Genomic DNA, 19,124 nt, shown 5'->3' with positions numbered 1-19,124 from the left:
ATCTGGTTTTGTTATTTATAATATTTATAATATTTATAATATTTGGCAAATATTATTCCAGTGGAATACTTTGTCTGACACTATTGTAGTGTCAGGGTTTTTTTTTAAATTAAAATTGCACTTCGGGAAGCTTGCTGCAATAACTATTCTCACATTCACACCTTAAAAACAGTATTTTATTGTATTGTATTGTATTATATTGTATTATAGTGTTTTATATTATATTATGAAATATATTTTTATTCAGATTGTGAGAAGTGACCTAAAAGAACTCAGGGACCTAGACCTCAATGGAGCTCCCTATGGATACACACCCTTCTGTGACAGCCGTAAGGAAATGGACGGGTACCGTTTCTGGAAATCAGGATACTGGGCATCACATCTTGGGAAAAGGAAATACCATATTAGGTAGGAGAACTCCTTACATATTTTTGTTCAGTGTGTGCTTTTGATCAAAATCTGGGTCTTATTATTGATCACAAAAGCAATGGCCCTCTGGTCATTCTCAGGTGTCAATTGTGGTGACTTAATTTGGCTTTTTTTATTTTAGCTTCGGCCACTTGATTAAAAAAATACTCCTTTAGGATGGAAATGGGTTCTTGTTATTTTTATTAATGTTACCAAAAAGGTGAAACCTGACAAATCTAATTCTTCTTTTTATCTTTGTAGTGCCTTATATGTTGTGGATCTTAAGAAGTTCAGAAAGATTGCAGCAGGAGATCGCCTTCGGGGCCAGTACCAGGCTCTTAGTCAAGATCCAAACAGTCTGTCAAATCTAGATCAGGTATCTGTGGCTTTTAGCAACTTGGTTCCTCTTTTCTTCATCTGCATGGAATGTTGCTTAATATGCATTTAATTATTTTGTATCTCAGTGTTACATATGTTATATTATTGAAACCCTGTACTGCTGTTTTAGCCCATTTTCAGGTGTGCATGTGAAGACAGTTCAGAAAACTGAACACTAAATGATTAAATAACTGTTTATATGAAAAAAAAGCCATATGCTATAATGCAGCTTTTTAGAAATAGTAATTAGTTTTATCTAATGGTCTAAAATATTGATGTTGTCTATTTTCATTTAAATATTCTTATATTTTTGATTGCAGCATTAATGCATAATAGAATATATATCTAAGTCTGTTGGGTCAAATTCAAAGCATCTTAAGTGTCACCAACCCTTTCTTAGCAGATCAGTGCTGAGAGCAGGTTTCAAGGTAGCTAAATCTCCACAGGGTGGAATTGGATTCCCTTTGGAAAGGGAAATATTTCAGACTAATATTTTCATAGTAATCTGCTTTCTGACTCAATATTGATAGGACTCGCTTTCCATCTTCATTCCTACTACTTAAGCCAAATACAGCAATGTTCCTAGAATTACAAACCACATTATGATATATTTTACAAGAGTCCTGGAGAGCTTTTATCTACTGATAAGGAAACACACTATGATAATTTTTTTCTTTTTTATTTTAAATATGTGACTGGAGTGCTGACTGTCCCTCTCAAGGTAGAAGCAACCTCACCTCCTTACTAATCTGGCTGCAGTGCTTCCTTCACAGATGGTAGTTAAGGTTATGGTAATATAAACCACAAAACAGAGAGAGAGTTGAAAAATGTAATTTTAAATGCCAAGGAGAGTAAGTAAATAACTCCTTTGGAATAAAAAGACACATGATAAAATCTAGACTCCCAGTACATCATATTTGATTGTACTTTTTAAAGATAAGCATGGAACTCTCTCTATATAGTTGACAGAATAAGTACTAGAGATACCTTTTTACTAATAGAAAATAATTAAAAGTAATTAATCATCTTGTTTGTACATAATAAAAATCAGCAGAAAAGAATGTAAGATTGATTCTTTCACTGAGTGGCAATGTTTTTATATTTTTTAATGCTGCTGTAGAGGAGTCCCCTTTTGAAATTGTATATGTGATCCAATAAATGTGAAAAGTCATATTGTGACTTAGATTGAAGAAGAACTTTTATTGTGAAAATGTAAAAGACTTTCATTTCAGCAGTTTACATATTTTGAATGAGGTAGGACTTTGGCACTGACAGTACAAACAATCTGGTCTTACCAGTGCTCATTTATTTTCCTGATTCATTAATATTTCCTCTTTGATCCTCTACATGTATTTTAGTGTTTTGAGGATAAATTACTTTCTTCTGAAAATATAAGAAACTTTTTGTTTAGGATTTTTGTTTTATTTTGCTTTCTTCTATTTGCTTTACATCCTGAAACAATCAGTTGTCTTCCTATTTTCTACTCAATATGAAATTTATAAATTCACATCTTTGAGAGTTACTGCAGGCACTCAGGAACTGTGTAATTTAGGAAGTCAGAGAGGTACAACAGAAAACTAATCTTTTTTTTTTTCTCTTGAAATTGAGATGGTGATGCACCATTTTTGCTATCTTCTAAAAATCCATAGAATTGAAGTTTTTTCAAAAAGTGAAGCTTTTTAATGTAATATTTAATGTCTTGACTCTCAGTCCACTTACATTTGATGTAATTTTCCTATACTAATGACTATAATTCATTTATCTGCCTTACAGGATGCAGCTATTTTATTCTGTCACATTTAGCAAAGCTAATTTGGAAATTAAGATGTGACTAACACTTACTTGAGTGTTGACATTTATTTTTAAAATATGATGGTAGGGGTTGCACATGTGAAGGAGCTTATCAATGGGTCTACCAAAGGCATATGTTATTTTTTGTTTATTTATTCATTAATTATTTATTTTATTTATTTTTAATTATGGCCAGAGCATATGCAGTGTATGACTGCCTGATGTTTTTCTTATTTGTGAATGCTGTTCCCTGTATTCAGCAAGATCAGATTTTTTCATGATGAGAGTACTTGACTATGTAAGAAAGCTGAATTTTTTAAAAAAAAAGATATTTAAAGTGAAGTAAAGAAGGGTATCCAGAGTAGTAGTTTAATAGCTTTTTCTTTCCACACTCATGCTTCTGGAATGTATTTTGCTAAAGGAAGTCTGAATTTAGGGTAGTAGCTTTTTAAGCTTTTTTTTTTTTTTTTCCTTTGGCAAATCTGAGGAATGGGAAGAGAGCTGAGTTCTGCTTTAGTGATTTCATACAGTCTAATTCTGCTTAGTAGTATGCATAGTATGCCATGCAGTATCTGAACTACAGGTACCAAACAGTAATATTGCTTATGTCAAGATAAGAAAGGGCAGAAATAAGTACAAGAAAAAATTGCTGGAGAAACCAGAGGTTGAATTGGACATGAAAATGAGCATCCCCAAGTGTTGGATCTACTTGGAAAAGAGCTGGGTGAACAGTTGGAAGGAAATGTAAGAAGGAAACATAAGAATGATTTGTAGAAATGGTAATAGGCAAAGATACTCCTAATTAGTTGCTTGATAACCACTCACACTGAATTCAGTGCTAACTTTCAATTTTACAACATTTGTACAGGATCTTCCCAATAATATGATTCATCAAGTAGCTATTAAGTCGCTCCCTCAGGAATGGCTTTGGTGTGAAACCTGGTGTGATGATGAATCCAAGAAAAAAGCTAAAACCATAGACTTGGTGAGTTGATCCTGGGTTAAATGAGTTTTATGGATTAAAACCTTTGCTGTAATTTGTGTGGCTTTCAAGGTATCCGTGTGTGATGGCATGGAGGGAGTTTTGCTGGAATCCTCTGGAGCATGACTGCTCTTAAAATGCAGCAACTTTTCCCATTTCTTCTGAGACCTCACACACTTGCTCTGTACCAGATGTACATACATCAAGACTGAAAGCTTTACCCCCAAGTTAAACATTGCTATCTGCAGCTGGGCAGGATTTTCACACCTGTGCATGTCTTTTCCTTACCTTTTTTCCATATTCTGCCAGGTTAGTGGAACTCTGAAGTGCTGTTAACTGTGCTGCTCATCTGCTCCCTGCGAAAAAGGTTCTTCCAGAACCTGTTGCATAGAGGACTTTATACAGTCAGGGTTTCCTCTGTCCATTTCACCACTGTAAACAGGAGATAAAGCAGAGCTTAAAAAGTGTAATGCTGAGGGGACTGTCCATATTTAGAAAGTGGGAAGTCTTTGGGATTTGAAACTCTGAGAGAAAATCTTCTCTATTTGTTGGCCACCACCTTTTTTTTTCCCCCGTTCTCATTTTGTGACAACCCCCACATACTCAGTGATACTCAGAGGCATAATTCTGAAGAAAAGCAACAGTTGGAATCTGGTGCAAATATTCAATATGTAAATACTTCTGTTTGTGTCTTCACAGCTGTTAAAATAAGGTTTTTTTTCTGTGCACTAAAGATGGGTGCTCTCTATTCAAGAAAGATTGGAATTAAGTTACTAGACCTTCTCTCAATCCCTGTTCTCGTGAATCACTTTTTATTGTGACTTCCATTTATATTATTTTATGGAAGTTATCAATACATTTTCTAGACAACAATAGGGGATGCATCACAAACTTAATAAAAAACACAGCAAGATTCCATTTCAATATGCAAATGTATATCTTTTATCTCCCTGTGTAACTTTATCTGAATCTCGACAGTCTTATTCTAGCCATGTCTCTGCTATCCATATAGCCAGGAGCAGATGGAAAAATACAAGTCTTTTCAATAAAATGTTTTGAGTTATTTAAACAGGGTTTATTTATATCAAATGCACCTTCAGCAAGTTTGCTGACAACACCAAACTGTGTAGTGAAGTCAACATGCTGGAGGGAAGGGATGCCATCCAGAGGGACCTTGGCAGGCTCAAGAAGTGGGTCTGTGCAAGCTGCATGAAGTTCAACAAGGTTCTGCACCTGGGTCAAGTTAATTCCATGCATGAACAGAGGTTGGGAGGAGAAAAGATTGTGGACAGCCCTGAGAAGCACTTGGTGGTGGACCAGAATCTTAACATGAGCCATCAATGTTTGCTTGCAGCCCAGAAAGCCAACTGGGTCCTGGGCTGCATCAAAAGAAGCAGAAACAGCCAGGAGGGGATTCTTCCCCTCTGCTCTGCTCTTGTGAGACCCCAGCTGGAGTGCTGGGTCCAGTTCTGGAGTCCGCAGGATAAGAAGGACATAGAGCTCCTGGAATGTGTCCAGAGATCACTAAAATGATCAAAGGGCTGGAGCACCTCCCCTGTGGAGACAGGCTGAAGAAGTTGGGGTTGTTTAGCCTGGAAAAAAGGAGGCTCTGAGGTGACCTTGTAATAACCACCCAATATCTGAAAGGGGCTACAAGAAAGCTGGGGCAGGGCTTTTTACACAGGTTTGTAGTGAGAGGACAAGGAGAGGAAACAGTTTAAAACCTGAGGAAGGAAGATTTAGGTTAGACACTGGGAAGAAATTCTTTAATTTGAGGGTGGTGAGACACTGGCACAGGTTGCCCAAGGAACTTGTGTCCGCCCCATCCCTGGAAGTGTTCAAGGCCAGGTTGGATGGGGCTCTGAGCAGCCTGGGGGGGCTGGAACTGGGTGGTCTTTAAGGTCCCTTCCAACTCAAACCATTCTCAGCTTCTATGATTCTATTTATTTGCAATTTGGTTTGTGTGATTTATTTATTTGTTTATTTAACATCAAGGAAGCTGACCTTACACGCTGTTGTACAATGAAATTGTAGATGCTGAAAATGTTATTTTAGGTAAGTTTCTTGGAAAGTTTCCTCATTTCCTTTGTTAACACCTAGTATGTTTTAAACTTCCAGTGCAACAATCCTCAGACCAAAGAACCAAAATTAAAGGCTGCTGCCCGGATAGTTCCTGAGTGGATTGAGTATGACTCTGAGATACGGACGTTAATACAACAAATTGAAAAAGAGAAAAAAAATCTAACATCAGTCTTTCAAAAAGGTAATTTTCATGCATATTCTTCTGTTAGCTTTTAAAAAATAAATAGTGGTACAGCTGAAATTTAGACTGAAGTCAGTAGGCACAGATATTGTATTTGTGTAATTTTTCCTGCTGTGTGTGAGATTTTAGAGCCATGTCATGCTTCTTCACATGGGAGCTGCACCAAGAGGATAAAGTTCTTTTGTTTCATGCCACAGTCCAAGGGAAAATTTAGTGGTGTTCAATTCTTGGATCTCAGACACAACCAACTGTACCACATCATTTGAGCCACAAATATTAAATACAACATATTAGCTTAGGCCTTACTTAAAGAATAATAGACTTTATGCTTTAATGCTTTTTAAGTATTAAATAACTGAATCACTCTATTACTTTGTCTCTGCATCTCTCAAGCTGGGCTTACTTACTAGGGGCCTTTTCACACCAGACTAAATGGTGTTTTAGTTTGCAAATAGATTAGTAGTTCATCTTTTTTACTAAAATTGTTTTAAACAGAGTTAGTTTAAGGGCATTAGGGAAAAAAAATACAAAGCACTCTTTCAAAACTTCAATAAAACTTTGTACAGAAAAATGAAGCCAAAAGCTTCATTTAGGTGCTAGGTGATCCTAGCACTCAAAGGGCAAGAAAAAGCTCAGCAGATACCTGTTTAAGTCTTGAGCTGAGGAACAATTTCACATTCTGTTATAAAGAATTCTAAGTATTTTTTATTTGTGAAGGCTTGCTTGTGTTCACCTTTTAGTGAGGTTCTAAAAATGAACTTCATGCTGCTTGAACTGGCAGGACATAGAAAGTAAGGGGCTTTCTCCACATGTTACAAAGCCAGTCAGTCACTGAGTCTTTGTATAGCTGGGTTTTATATTATTTTTTTTCCTTTTGGTTACAGGTCTTAAGCACGATGAACTGTAGCACAGCCTATAAAACAGCTCAATGGTCTTCTGCCAAAGGTTGAATGGAATTTAGGACTGCAACATTGGCACCATTTCTTACATTTTTTTATGTGAAATCAAATATTTTATTACTTACAGTGTTATTTAAAAAGAACAGGAGAGAGAAGTCCAAAGGTACTTGATTTTATTTTTATTTAAACCAGTGCAGAGAAGCTGTCCTAATTTCTTTTGGTTTTCTTTTCCTTCAATAAAAGATAATTTGCCCAGAGGATTTTGGAATGTAAAGAACCATGTGTTTGTTCAACTCTTCAAAGATATATTGTGTCAGCCTCAAGGAGGGACACAAACATTCAATATGTGTGGGAAAACTCTTTTGTGCTTATTACATGCATTAAGGTAATGGATATAAAGGATTTTGGTTATATGTCCATAGTTTTTTCCCCAAAGAAATGTCATAAGAAAAAAGTCTCAGTGTAGGAAAGAAACTCCATCAAAAAAGCAACTTGTGTAACTTAGACCACAAAAATTTAAGCCAACTTTAAGGCTTACTAAAGCAAGAAGTGTAATTTCTCATTGAATATGCAAGATTGCTGCATTCTTACTGGTTTAAAATAATAATTTTTTATTCTTAAGACTCCTTTTGGTCACTGAAATAGCGTGTCATAAAATTTTATGGTTTAGTTAGGATCATTTTCCAACCAGCATATACATTGTATCAGGTCAGCACCTGAGAGTTGTTTCCACACAATTTGGATTATCATCATTCTGTCTAGAATTTATTATAAAAGAATAAAATACTTGAATAATTTCTACTGTCAGTGGTGTCTCCTGTAATTTTATCAATATGTGCTCACAAAACTATTTCTGAAATGGGCCCAGAAAAATTAGCAGTGGAAAGTTCTTGCAATACACACTTGGAAAACAGGGAATTTGCTTATTAAATTGAAATCTAGTGTCTTAAATACATTCTGTTGTTTAGGCTGTGCTGGTTGCAAAATAGATTGGATATAACCACAAATTCTTACAAGAAGAGCTTATTGCAATCTTTCAGTCTCAATTCTCAAAATTATAAAAGAAAAGGTAATTTGCACCAAGTGGGTGAATCCCTGAGGAGCTGCTTAGTATTTCCATACCAGCAAAGAAGTCAGTAAATAATAAGAAAAATGTAGCATATTTTATGCACTGCCATTGTCCTCAAGTGTAACTTATTTAAAGTTTGATACTATCAGAGAAGTACATAAAATCCTACTTTGCTGACATTTTTTTTGTCTTGGTAAAATGAGACATGCAGATTTTTTTTTTACGTATTTATATGGGTGTATAGATATATTATTTTTTTGCTGTTGTATGTACTTTTGAAGAGTTTTATCATGTCACATACAGATTTTAAAAGGCCTGTTGTGGCCATTTTCTTTTTCTTAAGAACACAACAAAGTGTTGCCTGTGTAGCCCAGGAGCCATAACCAGTTAATACCAGTGTCAGTTCTCCTGAGCTGTCCCAATTCAGTGCCAGATCTGTTTTGTCACACTTATTCTCTAACATGATTATGTCAGGATATCAAGCAGCAAAATTGAACATATTTGAGCAGAGAACTTTTCAAAGTTGATATTTTTATACTGTATAGACAGACTGACTTATGATTGGCTTAGCAGATGCACCATTACTGTAAGTTCAATGTGTAATGAGGGAACAACTGATGACTCCCTGTCAGGGGAAAAAAAAATTATTAGTCAACTGCTTGCTGGGTTTTTTGTCTCTCATCTGTCTTGGAATATCATGTTGAAGCATTACATTGGAAAACTTTCTCTTTTTTTAAGACAGAAGCAAAAGGCACTTTGGGAAACCTTCATTCTCTTTTATTATTATTATCTGTGCAGGAAATTTGTTATGCAGTATAAAAAGTGGATAACACATGCAGTGGTTTCTTGTTAATTTTATCTGTAGCATCCTGTTCTTTTTAAAATTGGATTACTTCTACAAGCTTTAAAAAAAGATACCTTCTTAAAATACCATTTCCTTGACATTACTTGAATGGGAATTTCTGTAAAAGTAGCTTGCTGGAGATATTTTGAAGATTTAACCAGTTTCATGCCATTTCCTAGTATATTTATATATACTTCTAAAAAATGTCTTACAACCCTTCTTTTTCCTGCCTTGTAATATTTTGAAGGAAAGCTTTTTTTTTTTTTTTTTAATGCTAATTGGTTTATAAAACAAAGAGGTCTGACAATTATAATAAGTACTTCTCAAAGATCTGTTTAAAGGAGTGCTTGGATTCATTAGCATATCATTATATTTTTCCAATACTAAAGCAATGGATTGGGTATGTTGTACAAAATATCAAAGGTACCACTGGAGAAAAAATAATTTTCTGTTCTTCTGTATTAGACAATAACCACTCCAGGCTTGGTTACAGATTCAAGACCAAAGAAAAAATGCAGGAAGCTGTCAGATGTCTTTAATCTGAAGAGGGGGGTGTGTGTGTGCTGGGAAGCAACAGCAGTGGTCAAAAGTAGGGGTGTGGTGTGGGGTGAGAATTCAGATGCAGAGCATGTTTAATTCTAGATTCCAATTGCTCTGCCCTGAGGAAGAGGAGGAAAACCATCCTGGGTGACAGGAGTGTTCCCAAAACCTTGCTCAAATCAGTAAAGAAGCAAAGTAATATTTAAACTGTTCAAATGAAGAGTTTATATAATTTATTTTCATATTACTGTTACAGTGTCTTTTGAGGTCTTACTGTTCTTAATGACAACTGGTAAATTTAACAGAAAATGAACAAACCAGAGGTTTATACAGTATTGTTGATGAGCCAGAGCTTTTGTACTGAAAATATTTCTCAGTAGGGTGCCTTTTAATCTTTTTCCTAAATCAAGCACTTGCTTTCACAGACTTTACCTTTCCCAGCCAGGCAGATAGTTTCTTCTTTCCTGCTTATGTTATTATTTATCCCTTTTCATAAAGTCTGGGTTTAAGCATGGAAAGAAACATTTGAGTGGGAGTACTGAAACATTTGTTTACAGGTATCAGTATCTTTTATTATATTAGATCAATTCCTTAACTGGTTGAATCATGGATCTAATACATCATGGGATAATCTGCTTCCCAGCAGGGCAGGGGGCTGACAGCCAGCATGGGTTTTTTTTTTACCTCGTGTATCTCTTCTTCAGCAGCTGCTTTCAGAGTGACAGATCAACTCTTTTGTTACTGTGAGGAAAATACTCCTTGTACACCACACTCAAGTCTGGTTTTGGTTCCCTGACACAACTCAGGGTGCCTGAAGTACAAACAAGAAATCTGAAGAAGATCAGATTAAGGGGAGACCTTGTCATTCTCTACAGCAGCCTGAAAGGAGGTTGTAGTGAGGTGGGGGTTTTGTCTTTTCTCACACATGACCTGTGACCCCATGCAGTGCTGCAGGCTGGGGACAGAATGGTTGGAGAGCAGCCAGACAGAGAGGGACCTGGGAGTCTGGATTGACAGGAAGCTGAACATGAGCCAGCAGTGTGCCCAGGTAGCCAAGAAGGCCAATGGCATCCTGGCCTGGATCAGGAACAGTGTGGCCAGCAGGTCCAGGGAAGGGATTCTGCCCCTGTACTCAGCGCTGGTGAGGCCACACCTCGAGTCCTGTGTCCAGTTCTGGGCCCCTCAGTTCAGGAAGGAGATTGAGGTGCTGGAGCAGGTCCAAAGGAGGGCAACCAGGCTGGTGAAGGGACTCGAGCACAGATCCTATGAGGAGAGGCTGAGGGAGCTGGGGCTGTTCAGCCTGGAGAAGAGAAGGCTCAGAGGAGACCTCATCACTCTCTACAACTCCCTGAAAGGAGGGGGTAGCCAGGGGGGGGTTGGTCCCTTTTCCCAGGCAACTCTCAGCAAGACAAGAGGGCACGGTCTCAAGTTGTGCCAGGGGAGGTTTAGGTTGGACATTAGAAAGAATTTCTTTACGGAGAGGGTGATCAAGCATTGGAATGGGCTGCCCTGGGAAGTGGTGGATTCTCCATCCCTGGAGATATTTAAGAAGAGACTGGATGTGGCACTCAGTGCCATGGTCTGGTAACTGCAGCGGTAGTGGATCAAGGGTTGGACTTGATGATCTCTGAGGTCCCTTCCAACCCAGCCAATTCTATGATTCTGTGATTCTGCTGAGCTTCATTCGGGTGAGCCTCATTCTTACATTGAATGGATTCAAATCCCCCCGGAGAGAGATTGAGAACCTCAGCATTCCCACTGCCTGCCCACGAGGATGTGCACACTGAGGATATCCTGTAGGAGGACAGTCTTGAGCCATCACTCCTGTTAGCTGTGATTTCATTCTGAATGCCAGACACGAGTCCCAGCAGCTCCTTCTGACACTACTCAGCCAGCTGCATGTCAAAAGCCTCACTCTGGTCTGTGAATTCCTCTCCCAGTGGCAGGAGCCACACAGTTACAGTCAGTATTGCTGAACTCTACATCTCTGGCTTGTTTTTTTCATAGCTCTGAATCCTCTTTTGAGGATTGGCAGCTTCTCATCACCCATTACCTGAAGTCTTGAAAAGGGTGTCACATAAATAGCTTGCTCCAGTTACAATCATCAGTCATCTGGAACAGATTTTGGGCTCTGACAATGTAGGTGGTTTAAATAGTGCCTTTTGATAAACACAGATTTATTTATATGCATGACTTAAAGCCAGAATCAATAAATGCAGACTTACTGTTTTTAAAAAGGACATGCATGAAAAAGGCATTAAAAAATGTGGAATTAGTTACATGGTTGCTGACCTTTTATTATCAGATTATTATTCTTTGCAGAAATAATGGCTCTGTATAGGTGGAGCTAAATAAAGCTGCACACCTGCAACTGCTTGGTCTCTTTTTCTCTACCCCTTTGAGGTGCTTTATCTCCAAGGATGCTGTACTGGAAAGTCAGAGTTTCCCAGCCCACACAGGAGGACTGAGCTGGATGTAGACACTGCCTTGCACACTGAGGAGCCACCCACCAGGGTCAGGGTTGATGCTCCAGGAGTTCAAACTGCAGCTGGAGCTGATGTTGGACTTCTTGGGAAAAGACTGTCTTAGCTTGCAGATCCTTCCTTTGGACACAGATTTATCCAGGTGAAAGATAAGCACCTAAAACATCCATCTCCCTTGAGGGCCTAAGAACCAAGGCACTTTCAGAAGGGTTGTCTTTTTTTTTTTTAACTTGCCTACAAGTCACATTCTGAGAAGCCAACTCTCAGCCATGGTTCCTTCAGCTGATTTGTCACATTGACTCTGCCTAACTCCCACAGCCAGGTTTTTAACAGACTGATGACACATGGTCAAGTTGACTCCCTTCACCTTTAATTTAATCTGTTGTCTCTGACATGTCAGTGTTCTCTGTATGCACATCACACCTTGTAGCAGGGGTGTGTGTGAGTTTTAGCTGCTCACTCAGCTGTGAGACACACTGACATTCTGCTGTGCTTTTAACATATGGACATGCTGGGTGGTAACACCAGCTTTTCAATTCTTCACCACCCTTAACATGAGCTGCTCTACAGCACACATCTGGTGTTCCCTCAATCACACTGAGTCTTAAAGGTACAAGAGCTGGGACAGAGGTTTCCCCTGTAGCAACATTCTTCACGTTTAGGAAGATGATGCCAAGATGACCCCACTTCTTACTGCTCTGCCAGACCTTGGCAATGTTACAAGCCCTGACAAAGAGCTGCTCTGCTGTGACTCCAGCTGTAGCTTCTCCTGGCTGTACAGGGTGTCCCTCTTCCCATTAGGTGGATACTCTGCTTACAAATAAAGAGAAAACCCTGAGGATAAAAATCACCACCTCAAAACCAACCCTGTGCTCCTTCTGCAACTCGTTCCTCAACCCTTGCAGAACTGAGTTTTCAAGTCTCTCTCTCTCTTTAATCTTTTAACTGCACCTCTCACTCTTGTGCTTTTTTTGGGGTCAAGCAAGCCTGTACTGCTCACACCAGACAAGTAGGACACAGGGGGACAAAGACCTACACTGGGCAGCCACACTCAGAACTCTTATATAAAACCTGGCCTCTTAAAGAAGCCCCTGCTTCCACCTCTCCCACAACAACAACAACAACAAAAAAATTAAAAATTATTTCCATTTGTGTATGTGTGGGCCTGCCCAGGATGACTTTGGGTAGGAATGACATCTTTATAAACACCAGGGCTGTGACTCTGCTTCATTTCTCATGTTGTTGCCCCAGGGGTGCTTCACAGGAGTGTGTGTGAGTTGTTGGGTGAAGGCAGTGAGGAGCTGAAGCTCTACCCTGTACCTGGAGGGCAGAATCTGTGCAGAGGCCCCTGCTCCAGCCTCCTACAGACTCAGCTGCCTTGAAGCATCCAGCTGAAGGAGCTATTGCTCAAGTAACTCCTGCAGGCTCAACAATGTCCCAGCTGCCAAGTTCTAATACTTCTGTCAGCCCCATGGAACATTTACTGGTTTTAAAAATAAAATAAAATAATAAAATAATCACAAAATGGTTTGGGTTGGAAGGGTCCTTGCAGACCACCTCGTTCTAAGGCCTCCTGCCAGGGGCAGGGTCACGTCCCACTAGATCAGGTTGCTCCAAGCCCCATCCAACCTGAGCCTGCAGACTTCCAAGAAGGGGACACCCACCACTTCCCTGTGCAGCCTGTGCCTCACCACCTTCACACTTAAGAATTTCTTCTTAATGAAGAATTTATTCTTAACGTCCTATTAATAATAAACAAATAAAACCCTAGTGACTGTCTTTTTAAGTTTTAATTGCCTAGAAATTACACTCAAGATCACCCCCACCTCTTCCACACCCCCTGTGCCCTCAGCCACCCACCCACCTTCTCTCCCCAGAGCTGCCTCCTGGCCCAAAGTCCCAGCCCGAGGAGAACAGGCAGAAGGGATCAGGGGGTTCCTCCTCTCCCCTTGGCATCAGGAGCATCCGAGGGGCCAGAGGCTCTCCTGGCAGAGGCTGCTCTCCCCACACTCTGCCTGCTGGGGGACCCTGCCCCAAGACCCTGCAGAGCCAGGGACTCACCTGGGACAACTTGTCACTGTCCCTTGCAGCCCTAGGCAGGAGCCACCTCTGTCCCACAGCAGGAAATGTTTCAGTTTTGAACACCAAGCAGCGGAAAGCTGCTTCACTCAGTGCCTGCCTTGTTAAAGCCTGAAAACTCTGGCAGTAGCTGCTTTGGAAATTTTTATTTAGCCCCCCCAGGCAGTGTTCTGGCACTTTTGCTGCGGTTTTGCGCAGCTCTAAGTTCAAACTTGGAGTGGGATGAGGAAAGAAGGGCAGACAAACAAGACTGTGGTGCTTTCTTGTCATCATAAATATCTTTATTGTGAAAAATACCATAAAATAATTCCCACAGTTCTAGAAAAAACAGTTCTTGCTTTTTTAGATTTATGATTTCATATAAAGACATTTATAATTTCAAACATTTGATAAATCCCTGGCTAGCTTCACTTACCCTTCCTAAAAACATAAAACTGCTACTTTGAAATTTGCTGAGGAAAAAAAAAAAAAAAAAGATTCTCTTGTTGTTTTTTTGTTTTATGGATAAACGTGTGTATTACTGAGCAAACAAACAATACCTTACATTAAGGCACTTTTAAATACAACTAACCTGCTATGCTATACTGGCTCATTTCCAGCAAAGCTCCTACAAATCACAACCCTAAACAGAAGAATAATTCGTATTTCAAGCACTGGTCTGAAAAATGAAACTATAACAAGCTTTATTTAGTAATAATAATTAAAAAAAAAAAAGTTTAAGCTGACACATTTTCTGTGTATGTCACAAGTCTGTGCTCTTAAGTTTATAGTTCACTTTGAATCTGTTTTAATACTGATTTATTAATACATCAGTATTATGCATGTATCAAGTAAAATATGCAACCCCCCGTCTTCATTTTAAAACAAGTTGGAAAGTAGTTTATTAAAAATGAGAATTCAACAGAGCAAATTTGCATCTACATATAGGCCAATTATTGCCACAACGCTTCATGCACACCTCAGGGCTTACGAAATACCAAGACATTTATTTCAGTGTTCAGTTATCGAACATTATTGCACTACAGACACCCACTAATAAATAAAAAGGCAAATTCAGCTTCCTCCTACATCGCTCGCACCACGGATGCTCAGTGTGTCACCAGCCCTTCCTTTTCTGAAGTCACATCAGGACACCCAACACCGTGCTCCAAGTTCCTTGAAAGGAAAATGCTTCCATTTCAGCACAACTTTGTCCCTCTGTGTTTTCAGAAGCACCTCAGAGCATCTGCGCCCCTACAAACAGCTCTGGGGTGATGACACTTCTGGTAATCAGCAGCTGCTTAATATCAGAAAGCTTTAATTCTTCACTGTCATTTTGTTGCCTTTGTTTCCAAGACACTGCCTTCCACAGAAGAAATCCACGAGCAGCATTTCTGCAGTTACCATCGTCTACTGACTACGTGCAAGCTTTTGTCTTAATGTGTAATTCTCCTTTTCCCATTCATTCTCAAAATAAACAAAGAATCTTTTTTGATCCTGAACACTTCGAGTGTACAGCAGAACTGTCCAATCCCTAGGAGAAACAACTACACACTGCTCTAACATCAGTGTGTGAATAATTAACTTATGAGGGACTGATCACCTTATTCCTTCCTTTCTTTAAAAAAAAAAAAAAAAAAAAAAAATTAAAATCCAGGAAACAATTTCCTCAGCTACAGCCTTTAAAACAGAGAAGTGGAAGGGATGAGGACAAAAAAGCTGAGCAAGGTTAGTCCTGTAAGAGATGTTTCATTCCTAGCACTTCCCTAGCACACGAATGTGGCTGCCAGTTGTGTCTCCTGGGACTTCCTGAAACCCAGCACCACTCCAGGATGTACAGAAGATGCCACATTGCTCACACTGGGCACTCAGTGTTAATTTAAAACCCAGCCCTTCAGCAGTGAACAAGGCAATATACAAGTGTTCACACAGAGCCATGGCTCCATCACACCCAAACACACTGTGCTGGTGACGCACACGTGGCTGGATCCAGCTCCCCCCTTGGGGACAGAGGGGTGACAACAGCCAGGCTGTCCCTGACAGCCACCTCCCCATCTCCCTGTCAGCAGAGAGCTGGTGTGCACTGAGCTGGTGCCATGGTGTGCAGGTCATGTACTGTGCAGCAAGTTCCTATGTCTGAGCCCTAGAGGTCCTGCAAGAACAGTGCTCGCCTGGAACGGCCCCAGCAGTGTCCTGAGCATCCTCTACAGAGGTTAAACAAAAAGTTTTCAGTTAGGTCCAAAGCACAAGTCAAATTTCTAGAATGTCATTCAGCTTGGAAAATATCTGACACTGGAGTTCAACAGGCTGCTGGGATTTTTTTTTTGTTTGTTTGTTTTGTACCGCAAACTGTAAGAAACCACCAGATACACTCTTCAGCTTGAAGATAAATTTCTGCTGAACAAACACTGACCTTTACATCACTGTTGAAGAATATTTTACAGGGCCACACGGCCTCACAATCATGTCTGTAAAGTACTTGAGGCAGGAGATGAGGGTTATGCTTCAACAGCAACTCCAATTACAGTAATAACAAACCCACTTTCAGACCGAAGGCCTTACCTGCTAACTTCATTCGTTTTACTGAAGCTGCTTGTGCTTTCCAATGCCACGAGTTGAAGTGAGAGGAGATTCCTATCCACTGAGTATTGTTTTCCAGTTAAAATCCAATCAAGAAACATTAATGAACTAATTCCTGCCTTCCAAGAAAATGGCTGTTGCTGAAACTCATCAGTAATTATGATATATTTGATTACAGAAGGAGAAGACTATTTACAGCCCTGGCACTACCTCACGTCGCACTCACACAGGCTGATCAATACACTAAACCAATTCTAGCTACATGTATAAAAGGAAAAATAAATCAGACTTTTGGCTAATGAGAAGTTAGTCCTTTTCTCACACAGGCAGTTGTTTTTGCAGTACCCTAGCTGTTAAACAAAACAAAACATTACTTCAAGCAGTTTCACATAGTATTATTAACTCACTGGTGCATCGCTCAGCAGGAACGGAGCCGTCGCACAGAGGAAGGCTGGAGTTAGTCTGTAGTACACTGGCCTCACAACCTGTAGCAGTTCTGTACAGAGAAGTAACAAATTGCTGCATAGTTGGGGAAATGTCACACCAGTATTATTTTTTTTTTCCCCTCAAATCTCAAGCAGATACCTTGTTAAAGTGCAAACTACTCAAAAACCATACCTTGACATCCCAAAGCAACATTTGGAAAAAAAGTCTTTTGAAAAAACACCAGGTATATGATTTTTTTTACTTTCATGTTTGATAATTACCACCAAAGGCATCATCCCAGTTCATTTCAGGTTAATGAATTAAGTGAGGAGACATTTTCAAATACAATTAGTTACAAATGATCTTCTTTCAGGGCGATTGTTCAGACTCATTCAGCACAGGCAGCCTCTTCACCCCTAGCTATGGCAAGCAACACAGCAGGTGGTCACCAGGGTTTTCTTTTTAAGAATACTGAGAGATGGATCCTTCTGCTGAGCACAACGACTGACAAAGATCCTTAACTACCCTTTCCATGTTTATTTATTAGGCCCCCTGATTCAGAAAAAATATTTACATGCATTTTTACTTTTAAGCATATACTTGAGTCCTAAAATTCATGTTGAAGCCTTGTCCTAAGTAGCCTCTTAACTGTTTTTTCCATCCGTAGGAATAAATGTCCTGAATATCCACAGCAAATACATAGGCAGGAATAAACCCCCCCTCCCCCCAACCAGGATGGGCTTCTCAAGTTCACCACAAATCAAACTCTCTGAACACTAAAAGAAAGAAGGATCTTGCTTCTTTCTAGTGCAGTAAGACTCTGGGTTAAGGACAACATCAGAAATTGAGATTTTGGGTCCTGAACTGATAGACTTATTATTTTTCAACGAATTAGGTAAAAAAACAGCAGCAGCCACCAGAAACAGTCTTGGCCCTAACTGAAGTGAAATTTGAATGTAAATGGTCCTCCTCCAGAACCGAAGGGGTTGAATCCTTGCCACGTGTTCCAGTTCCTGTGGAATGGGTTTCCCCCACCCTGCTGACTCTCTGCATCCAGTGGGTCCTCTCCCGCATCAAACTTCCGCCTCATTTCTGAAGGAAACAAAACCAAGGTGGAATCATGGCACAGTGCTTGGGGCAGTAAAACCAAGCACCTTAAATGACCAATAAACCAATTCAGAAGCCTTCCACCCAAGCTCAAAGAGCTGCAATTATCACTCGTGTTGGCAGCTTCTGCAGAACCTGATTATCCCAAGTTTTTCAAAGCTTTACAGGAGACTGGTACAGGAGAAAAGATCAAATCCATGAAAACAACATATGAAAAAAAACCTTCAAACAAGTCATTTAGTTTAAACCAAGGCAAGGCACCACCTGAAGGTCCAATAAGACAGGTACCAATTCCAGCAGGGAGGAGATGGTTACACTTTGACCAACTGTATCCAACAAATAATTGGGACATTTTGTTCCTGATGAGTTTATTGTACCCATTCTCTCATAGCTGCATTCACTTGAGATGGTTTGAGGACAGCCCATGCTCTATCCTACCAATTCCTCACATCAATAAACTCCAGTAATATCATTTAGCAACAGTATGCAAATTTCTTTAATCTTCTCCAAACACCATTCTGGCTGAGATCTGTCTAGGGAACAGCAGCTTGGAGGCAAAAAACATGTTCTTTAAGTAGTTTTGTCCAGCAGGGATAAAGTTGAAAGCCTTCCCCAAGACTCGTGGAAAAGTCACAGGCTACACCCCTATTCTATTCACACCCACATGTAAATTTGAAGCAACCTACAAGTGCCACAAGGCTTTTGAACACCCAGCACTTTTCAGGACACCCAGAGAAATGAAGCAGGAGTTAGCTTGGGGGAAAATCATGGGACTGGCTACAGGAGGAAAGTGGAAGATGGTCTCAAGGCTTCCAAATCAAAGCTCTGAGATTTAGAGGTCCATGGGCTTTATAGTTTTCTTTACATAACCAACATGCTCACTAGAGCCAGAAAGGGCCCTGGGAAAAAAATACCTGAATGAAAGGAGAGAATGTCATTGCAGTAAGAAGAGACAAATAAACAACAAACAAAAAGCCAAATAATCAGCTAATAAGCCTAATAAACAAAAGCCAAATAGGACTGGTGTTACTTTTCCTGCCCAGTTGGTTTGACGGAAGTGATCAACTTGACAAAAAGAAACAGCATCAAGGAGAAAGCAGAACATGTCCTGGAGATACAGACAGAGCAAACAGCACTTCAAATGCTTCCAGTGTATAAATCTCCCAATTTGTGTTCATCATTATGAACAAAGATCACACTAACACAGAAGAAAGATTTTTCTGACCAGAAGGCTTGTTACAGAGTTCATGACTCTTAGATCCCTCCTTTCCCCAAGAAAGTCTGAGCCCACCTGCC

At 39.7% G+C, this 19,124-nt stretch overlaps 2 protein-coding genes across 2 annotated transcripts in view; one reads left to right on the top strand and one right to left on the bottom strand.

Annotated features, from left to right (window-relative positions):
* Nucleotides 1–226: 226 nt before the first annotated feature.
* LOC139791296 (UDP-glucose:glycoprotein glucosyltransferase 2-like) lies at nt 227–7,528 on the top strand. Its single transcript, XM_071733405.1, has 5 exons — nt 227–408; nt 670–784; nt 3,446–3,562; nt 5,678–5,822; nt 6,707–7,528. Exons 1-5 carry the CDS (start codon nt 227–229, stop codon nt 6,727–6,729), a joined length of 582 nt encoding a protein of 193 aa, XP_071589506.1. The 3' UTR covers nt 6,730–7,528.
* A 6,464-nt stretch (nt 7,529–13,992) lies between these two features.
* DNAJC3 (DnaJ heat shock protein family (Hsp40) member C3) overlaps nt 13,993–19,124 on the bottom strand; it is a 35,454-nt gene continuing 30,322 nt past the window's right edge. Inside the window, exon 12 of the mRNA XM_071741990.1 lies at nt 13,993–17,813. Coding sequence (XP_071598091.1) covers nt 17,656–17,813 — 158 coding nt within the window. The 3' untranslated portion in view covers nt 13,993–17,655. The remainder of the gene's footprint in view (nt 17,814–19,124) is intronic.

Source organism: Heliangelus exortis, chromosome 1, assembly GCF_036169615.1.
Source record: "Heliangelus exortis chromosome 1, bHelExo1.hap1, whole genome shotgun sequence".
In the NCBI taxonomy this organism is placed as follows: Eukaryota; Metazoa; Chordata; class Aves; order Apodiformes; family Trochilidae; genus Heliangelus; species Heliangelus exortis.
Note: the sequence above shows the minus strand (reverse complement) of the source record. Positions and strands in the feature narration are given on the sequence as shown.

Bases quoted from the DNA above. Each gene is read 5' to 3' on its own strand.
- LOC139791296 (XM_071733405.1), top strand. From the start codon at position 227: ATGAAATATATTTTTATTCAGATTGTGAGAAGTGACCTAAAAGAACTC. The intron at 3,563-5,677 runs GTGAGTTGATCC...TTAAACTTCCAG, and splicing joins AAGCTAAAACCATAGACTTG to TGCAACAATCCTCAGACCAA. The intron at 5,823-6,706 runs GTAATTTTCATG...TTTTGGTTACAG, and splicing joins AACATCAGTCTTTCAAAAAG to GTCTTAAGCACGATGAACTG.